The sequence below is a fragment of the Sinohyriopsis cumingii genome, chromosome 12 (assembly GCF_028554795.1).
Source record: "Sinohyriopsis cumingii isolate HCF-2022 chromosome 12, ASM2855479v2, whole genome shotgun sequence".
NCBI lineage: Eukaryota > Metazoa > Mollusca > Bivalvia > Unionida > Unionidae > Sinohyriopsis > Sinohyriopsis cumingii.
Window position 1 is genome coordinate 18166529 of NC_142972.1, and position 20931 is coordinate 18187459.

The following is a 20931-nucleotide window of genomic DNA, read 5'->3' on the forward strand; positions in this document are numbered from 1 at the left end:
AGACACGGTCACCGCCGTGGCAGGTCGTGGTTTGCGAGTGTAAGGTTGCGTTTTCTTCTGTGGACTTTTCTTTTTCTGGGGACTTTTTCTCTGTTTCTTTTTCTGGGGGCTTCTTTTCTTTTTCTGGGGTGGTGTCTGGTAAGAGGAGGGTCCCGCCACTGGAGAAGTTCTCCTTGGGGACCTGGTCTTTTTCTTCTTCTTGGGGCTTCGTTTGACTTTTTTCTTGGGGAGAAGTTTGGGGGCATTAGGATCCCATCTTAAGAGAGAGCGAATGATGACCCCTCCTAGAGTACCGCTCCCTCCAGGTTTCAAAATGATTTGTTTTTTGGTTTGAGTGTCGATGCGGGGATCGGCCAGTTGGGTCAAAGCGACTTTGTTTCGATCAAAAAAGCGTTTGGTTTTATGAGGAATCTGAATGATCCCTTGGAGTAATTGACGTGCCGTCACCGTGAACCATCGTAAGACTTCTTTGAGACTAGCTTCTAAGACACGAGCTCGTATTTGTGGATTTTTTTCTCGACTGATGCCATATAAGGCACGAATCAATTTGACGGGAAGATGCGACTGAAGGGACGTCATGTTGACGTTGTGTGAGACAGACGAAAAGGGTCTGAGGTTTTTATAGATTTTTTTGTGGAGTGAAATTAAGTCGAAGACGGAGACGTGTACAGGACAGGCCCTCCGTCTTGGCACCAGTGGTGAAACAAGTGGGTACGAAATCGCAAATCATCGGGGGTCGTAGGTTTCAAATCGACGAGTAAATAGGCGTGTGGAGTTTGAGTGGCATCGTCGTACGCCTGAGTCAGCCAAGGCGTTCCTAACTGTTTGGCTAAGACTTGCACTTGCGATTTATCTCGAGGGCTTTTAAACAAGACCACGTAATGCGCATTGAGACTAATGGTGCGATGGGCTTTACTTTGTTGAAACAAATTTTGGGTGATGTAAACGACACTGGCATTACGGTGATGCCCTTTGCGCGTGAACCACAGTTTAATTTCTTCTTCGTCTTCTCCTAACATGTCGTCAAAAATGACCAAATGGGTTTGACGGGAGTCAGAGACGATACCGTCGTCTTCTTTAGGAATGCCTTCCACAAACACGATGGAATCGCCTTGACTTTCTCGCAAGAGGCTGTACGCCGATTGCCACTCTTTGTAACACCACACGATCCGCTGAGGTGGCCGATCTATCAAATGATGTTTATGTTCGATCAAACGTTTGACGAATTCGGTTTTGCCTGAACCGCTAGGTCCGGCAATGAGCATGTTAAAGGGATGGCGAAGATACAAAGCCTCCCAACTGGCACGATCTAAGTGTTCGTCGATGACTTTGACAGTAGAGGAAGAGGGAGCAGAGACAGCAGAGGTAGCCATAGTGTTAGGAATGTCACTTGTGTCACGAAAACAAACAAGACGAGAGTTTATATACTTTTCTTCAGAACACGTTTATTGAATGTTTTAAACATGAATACGAAAGACAAAAATACATAAAAGCCAAAGGCTTAAGTACAAGGATAAAAGGCACATGATAACCATTAACGTGGAATAAAAACAAGTGTCTGTACAACATGTTTTGGGTAAAGTTCTGACCAGTTCTATAGGGGGTAAGGTCACACAAGTGTCCTCCCGAAAGGGTCTTTCAGGCCTGTCCACGACAGTCCTGTCCTGGGTGATGGGTTCTTCTGGCACCGTCACTAACACAGGTTGAAAAGTAACTTTTTTCCTTGAACAACTCTCGTGCATACTGGGCCACTTCTTGGGTCCAAGCCTCAAAATACCATTCTTTCCAGGCACGGACATCTGTCCAATGGGGGTGTAAGTCACAAGCTACACACACATCGTCATACACGTCTTGGATAGATAAAAGTTGACGAATCTTTTTTTCCCGTAGAGGTCGAGAAGTATCCAGATGAAACCGCAAGGCTTTGAGCAAAAGGAGTCTCTCGTGAACATTTAAAGGCACCACTTTCTTGTTGAATGGGTGGTAAATACTGTTCGTAAAGAGTCCACGAGGAATCGGCTGGTAAACGAAATCCCAGAAAACAAGTCACTAAGACACACACCACTTGTCGACCCAAATTGAATGGATACAGTTCTTGTAATAATCGATGGTAATGATCCACGCTTTGAATATGGTCATTGAGTTCCTTCCACGGAATCTGTTGGATTACATGCGATAAAAGTCGTGGCATGGCAGCCTGTTTTTATAGTCTCTTTGTTTCGGAAACAATACACGTACTTTCTAGCCAGAGATCTTCGTTTTCCAGTGGGGAATTTAAATGTTGCATACTGTAACCGAAACGTCAGACTTCGTTTAGAAGTTTCCTCTTCCGCTAAGTAGATTCCACGTAAAATATGTCGGTAATCCTTTACCTTGTCTTCCTCAGTGTGTTGTACTAGGTGAATCTCGAAGTAACCAAAATGATCAACACGTGGATCATCGGGGGCCTGGAAGTATTGAACAAGGTCTGACCACTGAAACAATTTCTGACGAATCAGTTCTCTTATACCATTCAGGTACCAGTGCTTAAAGATCTGGTGACGTAACGGATGCAACTGTTCTTTACGTTTCACTTGTATTTTCACCAGCTCTCGGTAAATCCTTTCTCTCAACTCCACAGGCAAAGCACGAATGTTCTCTTGTAAAGTATCCATGAATAGGTCAGTCCGTACAATTCACAATCTTCTCCTAGAGCAAAAGTAATCCACATAGTGAGTAATTTCTGACCACTGCCATTCAGGGTAACGTCCAAGAATGTCACTGAACTCTTTTCATGTAAACGGTCTAAAGCGATATAATAGGATGAATGCACCCTTGACCCAGAGAAATCTAACACACTGGTTGACTTTTTTCACTTTCCTCTTGTGAATTTCTCGGCACAAAAGTTCTACAGTCACCCATGGAGATTTCACTCTGGCAAGTCCCTGCCAAACTTCCTTGTAAATCTTCTCTTGCAGTTCTTTAGGTAATGATTCAATATCGTTTTTGAAATGAAGTTTAAATACTGGTCTCGGTGATGTCAAACATTTGACTCCTAGCCAGTCTGGTTTCTTCTTCGTCAACGACATGGTAAGTTACTTTAATGTCTCGGTCCAACTAAGGGTAAGTAATGACAATTCGGTGACCATCGAGCATGTTCTACGTAGGCCAAATCTTGCGGTTCCCAGTGGTGAAGTGACACACCGCAACTGAAGAACTTGACTTTATCTCCTTCGCCCAAGTAGAAAAATCCGGCTCTGGCTAATTCTTCGGGGGTCGGTCCTCCCAGATACTTAGGCCATTTTCCTTTGAACGACTGAAGACGATTTTCAAAGTCGCAGTATTCCGACAAACGCACAGGAAACGAATATTCGTCTTTCACAGGTTCGTTTCGATGAGGGTTGGGTGACATGAACAGGAGTTTGCTCAGGGCTGGATGACATCCGTACGGGGGTAGACGTGAAGGTGAACATTCCCCTTTAAAACGAAACCCAGTAAAATGTCCAAGAGGACGAGCAGCATCACTTTCGCATCCCTCAGGTTTGACACGCACAGCATCACTTTCCATGAATGGGGTAGTGAGAACAAAGTTCCCATGATGCTTTACGGCATCGCTAAGGTCACAACGTAGAGCATCGTACCCATCGCAAGGCTCACAATCGCATTCCACTTCAGAAGCCCCACACTTGAATTGTGCCTGTCTAAACTTGTTTTGTGTTTCTCTGAAAGTATTCATCTTGTTCGCTCGGTCTTGGTAGTCCCAATGAACTATCGATCTTGCCTAGGGTTCCTTTTTATATACAGACCAATACCAACGTGTCCATACGGTAAGGTGAAATGATTGGGAAGTCGCACTCGCTTCTGGTACACGATTTGATAGACTTTTTCCAAGGGTCGACTGACGATGTGGTGAGTGGGTAAACGTACAATCTTGTTGGGTTGATAGGTGGTCACTTTAAAGTGTTCATCTTTTCCAGACTGCAAGGCTTCTTTCAATACCCCAAAGTTGACCACTCGACTGGTACGATAATTCAGAGTCAATCCTTTCACTTTGCACGTCGTGTGCACTTCTCCTTGTGGGTCCCGGTATTCGTAGCTGTAATTTTTGGGACTGCCACTGACGAAACATAGAATCTTGTCGTCGGGATGCTCGTCTGTCCAGGCTCCTAAACGGTCTCCTTCAATGTCAGGGTGCTGTTGACTCGGGTGATGGATGTAAATGCAACTGTCCGTGTCAAAGTACAGGACGCGTTCCCCTAACAGTTCTAAAGCTTCGTACAATTTTAAGCGAGCATGAGCTGTCACGTAAGCCGCAATGATGACATTCCAAAAGGGTCATCTTGTACAAAGTCCAGATCTTCTTCGTAATTGACCAAGATCAAATTCTCTCGAACGACGTCCACGTGTTTCATGTATTTGGTTTTGTCGTGAATCATCTGGAAGTAGCGGGAAGGTTCGGTCAAATATTCCGTCTTGGGTAAACACGGTCGTTGTGCCATTTTACCCCACAAGCAATTTAACATCACTTTGGCAAACGATCGCCTGCCTTCGTTTTTCTCGATGTGGTCTAAAGAGATGCCTTCTTGTTCATAGTATTTCTCTTTGAATGTCTTTTCGTCTTCGGGAGTGTGACACCAGGAAGGATAGCCGCTGGCTTCTTGTTTCAGTTTCAAAAAGGCATCCACGTAGTCTGCGAAAATGCCTTTCTGACTGGGGTCACCCTTGTGGTATTGTTGTGTCTTGGGAAAGTGGCAAATTTCGTACACTTCTAACAGTTGGTATTCCATGTCCAGAGCTTTGAACAATTCCACGCTAACCCACGTCCCCGTCAAGGCACGTTCTTCCTGGGTGTGCTGACAAGGCTGATCTTGGTTGCACGTTTCGGCACAAGTACGGCACAATGTAAACATCAGTTTGCCTTGACAATGGTGAGGTAAGACGGGATGGTATAGGTTCGTGGGAGGCGAAACTTTACACTTGATCAAGCCTTCATATTGTCGAATGTTTTTCAGGTCGATGTGTTCCGTTAACAATTGCGGGTGCCCTACAGGAAAGCGACAATATTTACACACGTAGGGATACAGCGAACACACCTCCAAGTATTTGATTTCTTCTCCTTTCTCTTCGTCGGCTTGGTACAGCAAACAGGTGGCATTGGTCCTTCCTCCGTACAAACTATCCCTCGGGTTCAGCGGGTCCATGAACTGGTAACTTTCCACGAGGCGTTTAAACTCGGGATCGGTTTTCATACGGTGATCGTACTCGTGTTCCCATATTTCCACCACTTGGTATCCTTCCTGTTCCAACTTTAGGCGTCGCTGACAAGTGTCCTGGTACAAGTCTTCCATGGTTCGTTGTAAAATCTGATTTTAGTACCACGGTCAGGGTAACAGACTGGACATCCGTGAAATAAGCAACCGTTAAACTCGTACATGATCTTGGGGTTTTCTAAGTCCCAGCCATCTACCGAATGCGTTCCGATGGTGAAAGTGAATGCCAGTCTCTTGCATGCATTCGAAATCGAAAAAGATGAAATTGCCTTTCTTCTTGTGACCATCCTCTTTCTCTGGTGGGGGTTGGTATTTTTGCACGTAGCATTGGTGTTCCAAGTCCACGATGTGGTGACAAATGTGACATTTTTTCTTTCCTGAACATACGTGTGCCTTGGCACTGTTGGTACGTATGCCTTGTCCACACGTAGGGCACAATCTCAGGAGTTGACAAGCACATTTCTGCTGTGAACCTTGCGTCTTGAAATGTTGTTGGTAACAGGAAGGGTTGACAAACGTGCGCAGACAAGTTGAACAAGGCACTGGTCCTTCGCTCAGACAGGGTGGAGAGGCCAAACATCCTGAGCATTTCAATCCGCAATGTTTGTGTTGCTCTCGATTGTTATAACCATGGTCACATTTCTCACAGTAATATTTGTATCCCAGGAATCCGGTAATACTGGTAATGGTATCGAAATGGTCATCGTGATAATAGACATGAATGTATTTTCCATCCTTAAAGTCTTTCCCTCGAAACAACAGAGGCCCGCGCATTTCTTGAGGGTACACTTTCAAGGTGTATCGTGGAGCTAGGGCATCTTGCAATTTTTGCATCTCAGGAATGCCACAGGGTGTGTCTTTGGACAGTCCGGCTTGTTGTAACAGGAGTTCTGCTTCATTTCGTTGTTTGGCTCGGTTCGATTTTCGAATGTTCTCCCAGGCTCTTTTCCATTCTACCGTGTCGTTCTTGTTGGCATAGGTTCGTCCCACCACGATAGCCCTGGCTAAACACATCTGGTCTTGAGGGTTGTGAATTCGTACGAGGCTCGTTTTGGTGATGCGAAGGTCGTCCACCAATAAGACCTTTTTGCGTCCAGTCCCTTGAGGAGGAGAGACGTGGGTCATGTCGAGTGTAGCTTTTCCATCGGTGATGTCAAACTGATCATTGGATTGTTGTACGTGTTGAATCTTGTCCATAACTTTGGAAGCAGTCAATTCTGCAGGGGTGCTAAACTCAATCCAAACAGGGGATTTCAAACCGTCGTGTTGTATGGAAATTCTCAAGCGATCGTCTTCTTTGGGTTGACATTGTCGCTTGAGTGTGGTGAGCAAAGAATCCCACACCCCGGTGATGAACCCTTCTGCTTTCTCTAACGGTACTTCGGACTTGAAATCTTTAAACTTCACCGTGTATTTGTAAGCCGTGGTTCTAAATTTTCTAGAGGAGCGCTTTTCCGTCTCTCGAATGGAATAGTACTTTTCAGGGTTGACTAAGGGTGGTGAACTTTGTTTAGAGGGTTCGGATTCTGGTTCACTCATGTCCTCTTCAAAATCACTGGCATGAATTTGTGCCAAGATTTCAGCCCTGGTACGAGGCGATAGATCACGTTTCTTCCTCTTACTTTCTTCTTTTTCTTTCTTCTCGAATGAATTGGATCGTTTCATCATGAGTGCAAAACGTCAAATGACTCAAGTTTAAACACCATGGACTAATTTATAGTCATGGCAGACCAGCGTATATAAAGGGCATGTGTCTTGTCCTTTCACTATTCATTTCACTCTCAAACCGAGCACAACGATGGAAGAGACTAGCCAAATCGAACGTTTCATCAGAGCTTTGCGAGGGGTCATTAGAAAATTCTCTTCAGACCAGCCGACGGACTACTCTCCTTCCTTTCAAGATAAAAGTCAAGATACTTGCTATATCTGTCAAAAGAAAGGGCATTAGTCTTCAGAGTGTCCAGACCGTCAAAAAAGAAAAAAAAACAGGGGCTAGAAAAGACAAAAGTCAAGATACCTGTTATTATTGTAAAGAAAAAGGACATTGGTCTCCAGATTGCCCAAAAAAGAAACAAGAGGAGTCAGAAGAAAAGAGGGATTCTTCAGAAGAAGAGAGGGATTCTTCAGAGGAAGAAAGCAGCCAGGTGAAGAAAAAGAAACAGGAGAAAAAAAGAAGTGAAGAAAGTGAGGAGGAAGAAGAGGAAAAGACTGTGAAGGTGAAGAAATTGAAAAAAAACAGAGAGAGTAAACAATGAGATAGAAGAAGTCTATGAACTTTTTAAAGTGTTATGTTGTGAATTGTGAATTGGATTGTAAGTATTGAGAAAAGAATAAATTAATTATATAAGGTAAGTGTCTTTGAGTTTTGATTTTAAAATAAGAAGCTACACTCACGCACTCATATACACGTCCTATAGGGGTAAAATGGGGGTTTTTTTCGTATTTTTTTGTTTGAGTTATTGGCAAATTGAAAGTGTATCTCTTTTCGAGAGACGTGGGTGGCCCTGAAAAGGGCCTTCGGTTTTTGGTGTAGGGGTGAGTTTAAGCAATCAACTTTAACTGTCTTAAGCCTTTGCCACGGCCAAGGCCTACTTCTGGACTGCGTACTGTTGATGATGATGATTTGGTTGAAATCACAAAGGGTGGTACGGTAGGGTTAGTCACAGGGTTGACGTGTTTAGCTCGGGAAGGTCGTATTCTCTTCGGTCGTGATAAAGAAGTCTGATACATTTGTTTCAGACTTCTTAACTCCGCTAAAATGTCCAATAGTACCGTGACCGTTTGATTTTCACCCTCTTGTTTCTTTGCTGCTACTTCTTCTTCTTGTTTTTTTTTCTTACCTCTTCTTCTTGCTGCTGTAGGAGAAAAGCTTGTTCCGCTTCCTTTTGTCGTTGTATAAATTTCTCCAATTCTTCTTTCTGTCTCTGTCTAAAATTCTGCAATTGCGGTAATGAAGGTGACGAAGGTTCCGGAACAAATTCTTGCGAGGTAAGAAAATCCACAAAATCCCAATTTACCTCTTCTGAAAGTAAGTCCGGGTTCCCTTGGGCGGTCTCCACTGCTGGTGCACCCCAATGGATCGTTTTCTGAGTTTCCGTCATGTTGAATCACTGTCTCGCATCGATTGACTGCACACAGGCGCTAGCGAATCTATATAGACCACGTGACGTCACAGACTGTTCTCTTCGGATTGGATGCGGACTGACTGAATTTTGTAACGCGTGTTTGGATTGGTCAATGAACTCAATCCATTTCAATCCTTCCTACGCCTATAAATAAGCGCAGTTCACTGCATTGATTCACCTGTTCTCGGTGCCTCAAGATGTGGACCACAGTCGAATCATCCACCCTTGTTTCTTCAATGATGTTTAGGACGGACATGCTAATGTATGTCCGATCCAAGTGGACAGTTGTCCACAAGTCAGACACCAGTCTGTGGATACGAAGAGTGTACGTGGAGAGACAAGGTTGCCTCAAGAGGACACTGATTTATGGCCCTCGAGTAAGACGCAGCTTGAGAACAAGAAGATGCCGCAGATGCCCTTTATGTTAAGGGCATATTAACATAAACCCAAAGGCCCTTTTCAGGGCCACTCATAGGTCTCGAAAAGAGATTGACTTTCAATTGCCAACCCTCTTTTTTTTTTTTAAAAAAAAAACAAAAAAAACAAATCCCATGTTCATTTCCCCTTGTCCCTAGAATAGATATTTTTTTCTCCCATGTTCAATTCCCCTTGTCCCTAGAATGGATATTTTTTCTCCCATGTTCAATTCCCCTTGTCCCTAGAATGGATATTTTTTTCTCCCATGTTAAATTCCCTTGTCCCCAGAGTGGATATTTTTTTCTCCCATGTTAAATTTTCCATAGTCCCCAGAGTGGATATTGCCTTTTTAACATGGATCTCCCCTAGTCCCTAGGGCGTCCCCATTCACTACTTGTGTGTGTGTGTGTGTGTGTGTGTGTGTGTGTGTGTGTGTGTGTGTACGCTGTATCATTGATATACCACGAGATGTATAGTTTTGTTATTAAAAGCCAACCTTGCTTGCAGAGTTTCCTTTTAATGAAAATGTACAAACGGAATGGCATATCAAAGATACAGCGTACATAATATACATATATCTTATTTATATCACATATTACTACACATACTTCCATTTCCAACGTAGTTAAGATTGCTTACATAAAACTGTGTATTGACGGAATGAATGAACTTGGCACAGCCCTGTCTAGTGTGTTCTATACAATATTGATATATCAAATTGCATTTTACCAACACATTAAAAGCCATGTTATTTTAATGTATGTGGTGTCCGGTACCCAAAAAGAAAACATTTTTGTTTTTCCCACTTGCAAAATGCGTAACAACATTTTGGATAGAGGTCAGTTTTACTACCGTTTCCATGTCTTGCAGCGTTGAGTAAGGTATATATTTTCTGTTCTCGATTTGTTAAATTTGGAAGGAAAGATGAAAGGGACACAGGGAGAGGGTGCTATATCCTTTTAATCCCTTCAATCTGTAATTTCAGCGAAGACAAAGATGGATGCTGAAGAAAAGTTAAACAAACTTATCGAGATAAAAGGTGCAGAAGTGACAAAACTAAAGCAAGAAATTGACAGTAACTTTTGGAATCGGATCGCTCGAAGCTGGCCATGGAATTTCCGAAGGTCTTAAATTCAGTATCCTAAACAGACGTAAATATTTTCAAAAAGCTTCAGCAAACAAGATGTATATTTTGGTCCAGGACTTTCAAGTGACAATGTTGTTTATTGTAGAATTGATATGAAACTCTTATTTCTTTTATTTACAATGAGGCTATGTATTATCTTTATTTACAATGAGGTATGATGCTTTCGTCTTTGAATAAATTGACCAAGCTTCCATTTAATTTAGCAATTAAATGAAGATCATTCTTATATTGAACAAACTAAACTATATCCACACTTTATTTATGGACCGCGGATTGTTCGTGTAAAATTTTAATTTATTTTTAAAACAACAATTAAAACTATAAATTTCATAAAAAGTAAATAAGCTTTATATACTACATTTATCATTGATATGGTTATTACAACTAATAATATGTACTCCTCTAACGAATCACTTAGAAATGTATGATGAAAATAGAATAAAATAAGTCTTTGATTTTCTTAATAAAACGTGGACTGGTTTAATGGCTTTACAATTTAGATCAAAAGATCAACCTTGAAGTAGCAGGACATTCTTCGTGGGCAGATGTAGGTGATTAAGGCTTACACGTAGGACCCTGTACTGATTTACATAACGGCAGCACTCTTTTAACAGAATAAAGAAGTTTCGTGCTCGTCTCCACCATTACATAATAATAACTAAATCACCTGGTTATTGGATAACTCGCTATTCAAGCGCATCAGTTATTTCTAATTCTTGCAAGGAGGATTTAATATTCTTTTCACCAAGTACATAGCATGGTGAGGGTTACATTGCTAACAAGTTATATGTGTCGTCTAAATTCGATAGTTTACGTGATAACGTCCAAGTAAAAAATGGTCTGCTTCATATTTTTAATCTAATTTTTTAAATTTCGAAATTAAATCTATTTCTTAGATTATAACTTGTTAGATCGGAAGGCGAGGTGAGGATCGTTCATAAAGAATAAATCCCCAGACAGCTTATAATTTTATAACAGATTTATAATTTATGAATGCTTCCCCTGTCCTATAATTTAAATCTACTAATTTTCCATTACAAGTTTTCAGTTTTGATACTTCTGTTATGTAATAACTCTTGGTACAACTAACTTGAGTTTTCTAAATCTGTCTGAATTTTCTTGAGAACAACCTCTCCATACAATACTTTCATACCTCAAACTTGGTCATATAAAATGACAAATACATTATATTTTGTCCAGAGACTTTATCAGTAACATGTAATGCCCTAAGTGACTATCATTTTGGATACGAATTATATATTTCCTTTATTTGTGATAACCATTTTCCATCATTACAGAACATAATGCCCAAAGGTTTGTGACATAGTGTAGAAGTTAAGTATTTTCAAAGACTGGATTTTGGGATGAAAACCGAAAATCTAGTAGAGAAAAGCATCAGCTTTGCAGGGATTAAACGTTACTAGCCATTCTTTAGACCAAGATCGATGTGCAAAACATATTTGATTTCATCATCATTGTCTGAAACATATGTTCACCCTATCGTCGAAGTTTTTAGCAATCAAAATAACATATTTGTTATTCGTATCAAAACCATTGTTTTTATATGCCCTCACCGAATCATTATCCTCCCAATAATTGAATATACAAAATATTTATTAAAAACAGCATTACAAAACGTGCATATGCAGTTCGTCTGTTCAGTTATAATAAAAACTGAATAATGTATTCTTATATAAGGCAAAAGTTCCGAATCCCTTTTACTTGTGATATAAGCAATCCAACCAAGTCCCTCAAGAAAAAGATTCTGTTCTTTAATGTAAGAAAAATAAATGTCCTTTTTCTATTGCAGTCAAGAAATATAACAAACAAGAAATCAGAATCGATATAAGGATAATAATTTTACTTATATTTAGAATATTCAATGAGGCACTTCATAAAGTTAGCAGCAATCTTTCAAAAAGGAAGCTGCTTTTTGTATACCTGTTCGCGAAGAGAATAAAACTGAAAAGCATTGGATGAATTTTCACTCTACTTCCTGGAAGATATTTAATATATAAGTGACGACGTTGTTATCATTGTCTTGACACAACCATCGTGCATTTCCATAGATTCGTTCTTTTTCATTCTTGCGCATTGAAGAAATAGCTTTGACATGACCGAGGGCTTTGAAACGTTTAATTCAAAGTTTGTGACTTAAAGAAACTACTTTCAAAATTGAACCTACTTTGTAAATGATTTTTTCCAATAATGGCTTCTAGCATTTCCTTTTCTTTCTGTTTTTTTTTTGTGCATCTGTATCATTAACCGCCTTTCTCACTAGTCAATATCTACTTGTTTGATGTAAGTACTATTTTTGCTATAAATAAAAGCTTCAATTTATTACCTAGTCACAATTTCCTTATTATTATCTTGCGATCATTCGTCTTTAAACGATATCCGATTTATTATAAGACTTACGCTTAAACTGAATATACAGTTTTATATATAAAAAAAATCACGTAAGAAAGACCCGAGGCCACAGATTAACCTTTTTACAACTCTCTCTCTCTCTCTCTCTCTCTCTCTCTCTCTCTCTCTCTCAACAACTCTCTCTCTCTCTCTCTCTCTCTCTCTCTCTCTCTCTCATACACACACACACACACACACATATCTATATACAATCTGGTAACAATATTGCAAAAATGCAGAGTTATTTTAATTGAATTGGAAAACATTGGGAGAGAAAAATAATCTAAGTTGGTGGTTTCTACCAAGACAAGGAAATCCCAGTCGCGGGGAGTTACGTTATTTGTGTCTCAACCCGGCAAAGCCTCGTGGGGAGACAAATAATAATATTCCTTGACTGGGGTGTCCTTGTCTCGTTCCAAACCCCAACATAGATTCTATTAATCTCATTTTGTGTCTTCCGTAATGTCGCGTATTACATTGCTATGGCAATTCGCCTTATCGTGTTATTCAAATTTATCATTTTTTATTTATTGTGGATAATTTTAGGATATACTTTCCTTTATCCTCTAGTTGTTTGATCGTAATACACTGGCATGCTCTTATTCGCTTTAACTCATTCATTCTCAGGTGAGCTATATTTTCTCTTTCTACGTATATAACAGTATGAAAAATGATTATCTCTCAAAACCGCCAAGTTATCGCATATGTTCATTTTATGTATGATGTCTCCTTCAGTCACCTCTGCCAGAGAAATGGTTTTATTTTATTTCATTTATTGGTTTAATACCTTCAGCAGTTTCACATTTGTTAAACGTTTCATCATACAATTGCTTTCATTCAAGTGTTTGCTTTTTGCTGTTTATTCATTTAGTCTCCAATGTCCGTCCAAATTTTCATGTGTAGTCTTGTTTGTTGTATAGAGATAACATGTGTAGGTAAAATGTATACTCTATATCCTCTCCTTTCAAGTCTTCAGGTTTGTAAATTACTTGCCTGATTTTAAACATTTTATTGGAAATGTTAGGAAGGTAGCTCTTATTAAAAATAAGCTTTGTATTTCGAAAGATCTGACTGTTTCGCCGATTTTAAATGTAGGCGTAAGAAATTTATCAGTTTTCAGGTAATCAAGGTGATTAATCGATATTGTTATATATTCAATCAGTAGTATATCTATTAAATTTTGATGACTGATTCTATCCCTAAATTAAGTCAGGTAAAGCTTCAGCTCGTTATCTCATTTTATATTGAGTGAAATCGTTCCGCATTCTCGTCTTAAAACTTACCGCTATATATGCTTTTGTCTGAGTAAGTTGTAAAGTAGTCACTGTTTACCTTTTTCTGACAAATCTTTAACCTTCCGATTGCAAAAGTCTTTTCTGTCACCAAACTGTATCTTTTACGTTTATCTCTTTAGGAACATTTGTTAAAATGCAACCTGCATGTCATGTTTCCTTCCACTTCTTAATATACGAGTATTTTGGAAAGTATCTATCTATTGTTACATTGTATATGCTGGAGTGTAAATTATATATATTGTTACATTGAATATGCTGGAGTGTAAATTATATCTACCTGGCCCTTTTACAGAGAAATATTTTTCTTACTTGCATATGCAATTGTTTGTGAAGTGCTCAATTAACCATTTCTTCAACATGTTTTATGACCTGTTCAATTGATTCACCAGTTAATTTCTATTTGTGTAAGCAATTGGATTCTCAGCATGGTAGTAAGCATGTATTCAATTTTATTTTTTGTCGGTCATCGCGGATGGAGAGGAGCACGTTCGATATATGTAATGACCCACCGGGATAAAGTCCACAACAGGAACTTTTACTGTGAGCAATTTGAAATGCTTCTTCTATCATTTTACATGTATGAACGTTTTCAGATATGCCTAATTTGCCATTTTCTTGGTCGATTCTGAAAGAGCTATCTTCAATGTTGAGTCATTATTTGTTCTTTTAAATTTAACTTTGATTTCTTTAAGTTCTGTATCGATTTTGTCGAATCAAGGTAGGTTGACATTATGAAATTTAAGAGACGTCGACTTGTGTTGCAAATTAAGGCGAATACAAATATGTAAATTTACATTCACCAAATACGTAATGTATTCCTAGTTCCTGTTTCACTGTTTTAACGTTCTTGTTATCGGGGTTAAAGCCGCTTATTTCCACGTTAACGTCACTAAATTATATCTGTAACTCTACATATTTTCTAATACACTATAGTATTTCCTTACATATTTGAAATTATTATTTCTTCAACACAACTAACAAAACTTTTATCCCCTCCAAGCCTATAAACAAATAGGCCATATATCTTGATAGCAGCGGTGTCACTTTACATTAAAATACAATGAAAACTATGAATTCAATCGAAAGTAGAATTGTGCTACAGTAGTGAATAGGGCCACCCTAGCGTCAAGGGGACTTACCATTAAAAACACCCCTGGGCCACTCTAGCGTCAATGGAAATTTAACATGGGAAAAACCCCTGGGCCACTCTAGCGTCAAGGGAAATTTAACATGGGGAAAAAATCGTGGGACAATCTAGCATCAATGTAAATTGAACATGGGAAAAATTGCTGGGTCACTCTAGGGACAAGGGGAATTGAACATGGTGGGACTGTCTAGGGACAATGATGGTAGAGGGTCAAACACAACAGAGACAGAGACATACATACACTAGTACAAGCGTGAGATTTATATATAAAGCATTACCAAGACCTGAAATCTTGCTGGGGTGTTCAAAAATTTGCATAATTGTAATAATGCTATAAATAGCTATAATCAAGGAAATGCTCAACGACAAAATGGATGTGACTAAAAGTAACGCTAAAATGACGAAATTGTCCCAGAATTTAAAGGAAAATAAACATATCCCCGAAAATTAACTTACAATGGTTTAGACTAAAATGGATAAAATTAGTAACTACTTACAATATCAACTTGTGTGACGATCGTGGATAAACACCCATGTATCTATTTATAGCTATAATCAGCTGAAATTCCTATGAAATCTCACTATCTATTTATAGCTACAACTTGTGGGTTATTCCTTTAGAAAACCCCACTATCTTTTTATAGCCTCAGCTTGAGTGACGTTCCTGTCTATGAACTCTAGTACATATGTATAGCTACAACCTGTGGAAAATCCCAAGTCCATATTTATAGTCTCAAAATTTCCAACGTCATTGACGTCACTGTACTGGAAACTAGGGGATAAATGGCAACAGTGTTGCAAGTGGCTGACCTGAATACGCGCTACTGTAGGTAGGTAGGTAGAATGTATTTGATAGGGATAAAGGGAGTTTTATAGGGACAAACAGAGACCAATACACACACACACACACACACACACGCACACCACAGAGGGAAGAAGAAAAAACAAACCCAAAATATACTATTCACACAGGGAAGAAGAATAAAACCAACAAATATACTATCCAGACGTTCTTACACTAATACACACACACACACACACACACACACACACAGAGATCGAAGAATAAAACCAAAATTAAAATATACTATCCATACAAACGTACCCTAACGCATACAAACCCCAAATATACTCCATACAAACGTACGCGAACGCATACAAACCCCAAATATACTATCCACACAACGTCGCTAACGCGTACAAACCCCAAATATACTATCGATACAAACTTACGCGAACGCATACAAACCCCAAATATACTATCCACACAACGTCGCTAACGCATACAAACCCCAAATATACTATCCATACAAACGTACGCTAACGCATACAAACCCCAAATATACTATCCATGCAAACGTACGCGAACGCATACAAACCCCAAATATACTATCCATACAAACTTACGTGAACGCATACAAACCCCAAATATACTATCCACACAACGTCGCTAACGCATACAAACCCCAAATATACTATCCATACAAACGTACGCGAACGCATACAAACCCCAAATATACTATCCACACAACGTCGCTAACGCGTACAAACCCCAAATATACTATCCACACAAACGTAAGCGAACGCATACAAACCCCAAATATACTATCCACACAACGTCGCTAACGCATACAAACCCCAAATATACTATCCACACTCGGGAGGAAGAAGAAAAAAGACAAGCAAATATACGATCTACACCACGTACGCAAACACACACACACACACACACCACAGAGGGAAGAAGAAAACCATTATACACTATCCACACGTAGTGAAGAAATAACCCTTTATATATACTATCAACAGAGAGTGAAGAAAATAACCCATTATATTCCATCAACACAGAGTGAAGAAGAAAAAGTTTTCTGAAAGCACCTAAGCCCTCACCTGCAATGACCAACTCTGCCAAACACCTACACCCCACCCCCACCCCCAACACTACAAAACCCATTTAACCCGTTATTATTATGGCATCAGTGTGTGATTTAGGAAACATCAAGACACAAAATGATGGATGAATAGACTGACTATTGTTTACCGACTTGCATGCCTAAAGAGCGTGCGTGAAGGAAAACATCCTTCCATTTCAATTCTAGCTAAAACATGATCCAGAGGGATAGAGAGAGAGGTGAAAGAGCACAATTTCATAAAGTGTGAGTAAAAACAAAACACGCCATCCTTATTATACAATGTCATGACCAAGAGACACTTACGTTTTCTTTCTGGTCTATTCTCTTTTAGAAGGTAGTATGAAATTTCACATCAGGGCCAACGCATCGGCTCACATTGTCAATTTTTCCATTTCCATGTCTTTACTGGCACAAGTTCTTCCTTATCTTCAATTTCTTCTTCTTCTGAATCCCTCGTCTCTTTTTCGTCTTGTTTCTGTTTCTTCTCTTTTCTCTTAGGACACTCTGAATCCCAGTGTCCTTTCTCCTGACAACGATATTAGGTATCTTGACTTTTGTCTCTCTTTCTTAGACGAAGCAGGTATTCTGGAGACAGATACCCATTTACCTTTGCAGATATAGCAAACTTCATCAGCACTTACACACTTTCGTATGACTCTCATCAAATCAACGACCAAAAGAGTAAGTTTTGTTGTCACTTTCGCCTGTGAATTATGCTTTCGTATGACTTTTAGCATATATTTGACCAGCAGGTCGATCTGTGCTGACTCTTCCATCTTCTTGACCGTTTGAGAGTGGAATGAATACTCTGACGCTAAGACACTCTCCCTATATACAGGGACCTGCTGCGTATGAAACCTAGTCAAATGTAATTTTTGCAATAAGATGAAACGATTTCATTGAGAAAGTAAAAGGCAATGACGTGCCGTGTCGCCTCCCACAAGACCTGAAGTGTTAGCTCAAATCCGTGTCAGCGATTTCGAAGACGACATAACTGAGCTTTAATCAATGCTCTCCATTTATGCCACAAAACCACGAGTCCTGATTCACGCCAAAAGAAATTTCGTTCGCTCCATAAAAAATAGTATCACGTCTGAGAAACGCAAAAACGAACTTCCAGAAAACTGAGAACGACGGCTTACACCTACAACGTGAAATGTATGAGTTCAAGTAGTGCGTAAAACTTAGTCAAATTAAATTTTTATTGTCAAGACGAAACGATCTCTTTTCGAAGAAGAAAGCAGATACCAAGCGACAATGGCGACCCGTGTCACACAACACTTTTCAAAATGTGTATTATTAGAGGTTTGTTCTAGCGATCTGCACGGTTAAATTAAATGTTGATGTATTTTGCAATAAGACGGACACAATTTCCATGGGATCGCCCATGGTACCATTGTTTGTGCATTAGTTTAATTTTTTAAAATATTTTTCTATATAAATCGCCATAGGATAGACCCAGTAAAGCATGGCCATTCTCGTCACTGTGTGAATAACTACTCAAGTCAATTCGAAGTGAACGCGGTAAGAAAATAAGTATAGCCAATGAAATGGCTTACAACGGGTGATGCATTGTTTTGTTCTAGGACTCTGTGGCATAATAATCCCTACGCTCTTGCGTTGTTACCATTACAGTGCAGACAGACTGGAATGTGAACTTACAAGCCCTCTTTGTGTATTGTACCATTTCTTCTTACCACATCAAAATACTGAGCGTCACAGTATTGGTTCGCGTTTTCAAGCTGACCATTTTTTTATATCTTACTTAAACATTTTAACATAAACACTCACACTCACATCGGTAGAGTCAGAACAGACGTGTTACAGTATTGAGGGGCATGTTACCTTTTATCTTCAAACTAATAAATTTGGGGTTTGTATGAAGCAAAGAACCGAAAGTACAGTGAACCTCAAGGATGATGACCCAATCTGTCTGTCTATTGATGCGTGTATTTACTTAAGAAGAAATATGACCTCTAAAACACAAAGAGATACGGCAAGCATGATTAGAATGAACACAACGATGTTTTCCTTCACGCCCGTGTAATTTAGAGTTTCAATCCTCTTTCAAGACAAACTTGGTCTCCTTTTGTAGGGCTTGAAATAAAAAAAAAACTGAAAAATCTTAAGCACTTTGCTATAGATAATTTCATCAACAGACTAAACAACATAAATACCGTTACAACACCAGAAAGCCTTAAATTTTCTATCAAAAAGAAATGCATCAAAAAATTAAAGATTAACGATAACTAACCAATGAAACCGAATTTAACAAAGGCAATGACATGTGAAGAAATGTCTCTCACTTTGGAAAGGTAGGCGAATGTAATCTGTCATGCACCATCAACTTGAAAAAAATATAAACAGAGAGAAATCTGAATTCAAAATTCATTTTTTTTAAAAAAATTGTTTCGTTTCTTTTTTTCTTTTTGGAACAAATCTAAGCACTAATATAGAGTGGAAAAGGGAAAATGCACATAAAAGCTTTGACATTTCTGAAAAAATGAGGGGATATTCCTAACGTTCAGAATCACCTATATATGCTTGGACTTGTCTGTGACTGATCCACAAAACAAGATGTACATATTTCTGGTCAAGCTGCAAGTGTGTGCGTGTTTTGGAAAATGGTAAAAATTGGATATACAATTTTCTCGTGACACTTATAAAGTGAAGAGTCTGTGCAAGTGTCAAAAGCCAAAGTCATATAAGTTTTGTATTTTGTACGGCTTGTAAAGATTTCCACTTTAGAAAATGTGAAGTATCACAAGTTATTATCACAAACAGAAGTGGAACATAGGGGCTTGCAAGAAAGAAAATAACCCACACAGTTGGTGTCATCAAGAGTGCTAGAGACGGTACCCGAACTTGCTTGCTTGCTTACTTGAATTAAAGTGATTTTCGCTCCAATGGAGCATGTATCACTGGTTTAATCACGCACCGCGTGATTTTTAATTACTCCTGGGGAAGGAAAGAGAGCCTCATCCCCCAGGCTTTTATGTACTCACAGACTACTTTTAAATTTAGCCACTCAAGGTGTAGGACTAACTAGTCCTTAACAACCTGACGGAAAGGCTTTAAACATGAGTGGGAATAGTCTCACCACACACTCATTTTTCTTAGTTGGTTTGAAATGCCTCAGGTGTCAACCCAAGCAGTATGTAAAGCCCGCTACGATTGGTCGGTAGCGATGACGTCAGATTAGGACACATGGACGTGTGGCAGGTGGAAATCGTTCCACATTCTGCCACGTGTACTATGTCCGAGCATGGTAAAGGAGGAAAAAAGGGGCTCAGCAAGCCAGCGATGGATGTTAAGTACTCCCCAAAACGCCAGCCCGTACTTATTTCAAATCAAGTCCCGTTTTTGCTAATGGACAATAAAAAGTACCAATAATGTGTTTTCCACCTGTGCAATTAGTTCAAATTTAACGAGTCTGTTAAATTTCCTACTTCCTAACGTATCTATCTAATATTAGTACTTAGTAAACATAAAAAAAAAACATACTGGTCTTATTTAAATTAATATGTCTAAGCGACATATACAAATTTTTTCACTGTTAGGTTTAACAAGTTAAGTTTGTTGTGGTGTTCGAATGGGTCAAGTTTGTTTCGAGAATAGTTTAGTCAAGGAGGGATACCAAGCCAAATATGGTTCCCTATTTAATAAAAGGCAATCTTTTGGAGCCCTAAAAAGGGCTGTTTTTTCTGCTAGAAGGTACCACGTCTCTCTTTCGCCCTCACGATCTTTCCCGCACTCCTAGTCTCATGATTCTTGATATCAGGAAATGCGTAGCCATGATGGGCGACAATGTAAGCAGCGGCTTCTACAAGTTGACTGATGGGGTATCGAGTGTAGGCTTGTCTGTAGAATTGGGGGGAGAACTCTGACCCCAAATCCCCATTGAGAAGGTCTTGGTTTAAAGGTGTCTAGAGATTTGTAGGCAACGTATTGTATGGCTCTTATACACTGTCTTGCTTTGTTGACGTCATACAATGCTTGATCTAGCCCTATTTCGGTGTACTTCTCAACGAGGGTCAGCGTCCCCCTCCTCCTCCTCAACAACCTCTATTTCCTCTTCTGGTTCTGATACTAATTCTTCAGTTGAGGTAGATAGTTTAAAATCCGCTGCTATGGTGTCTGTCGCTATTATTGTTGTTGTGGTTGTTATTTCAGCTGGGATTGCCTGTAGTATCGGAGTGAGAGAAGAACGTAGTGCCTCCGATAATTGA

The 20931-nt window shown here is 39.5% G+C and overlaps 1 protein-coding gene across 4 annotated transcripts in view; it reads left to right on the forward strand.

The window, feature by feature from the left end:
- LOC149786043 (guanylate-binding protein 6-like) overlaps window positions 1–12278 on the forward strand; it is a 131151-nt gene extending 118873 nt beyond the window's left edge. For all 4 annotated transcript variants that reach the window (XM_089976325.1, XM_089976324.1, XM_089976327.1 and 1 more), the window contains exon 10: window positions 9777–12278. In XM_089976325.1, coding sequence (XP_089832451.1) covers window positions 9777–9922 — 146 coding nt within the window. In that variant the 3' untranslated portion in view covers window positions 9923–12278. The remainder of the gene's footprint in view (window positions 1–9776) is intronic.
- The last annotated feature ends 8653 nt before the right edge of the window (window positions 12279–20931 follow it).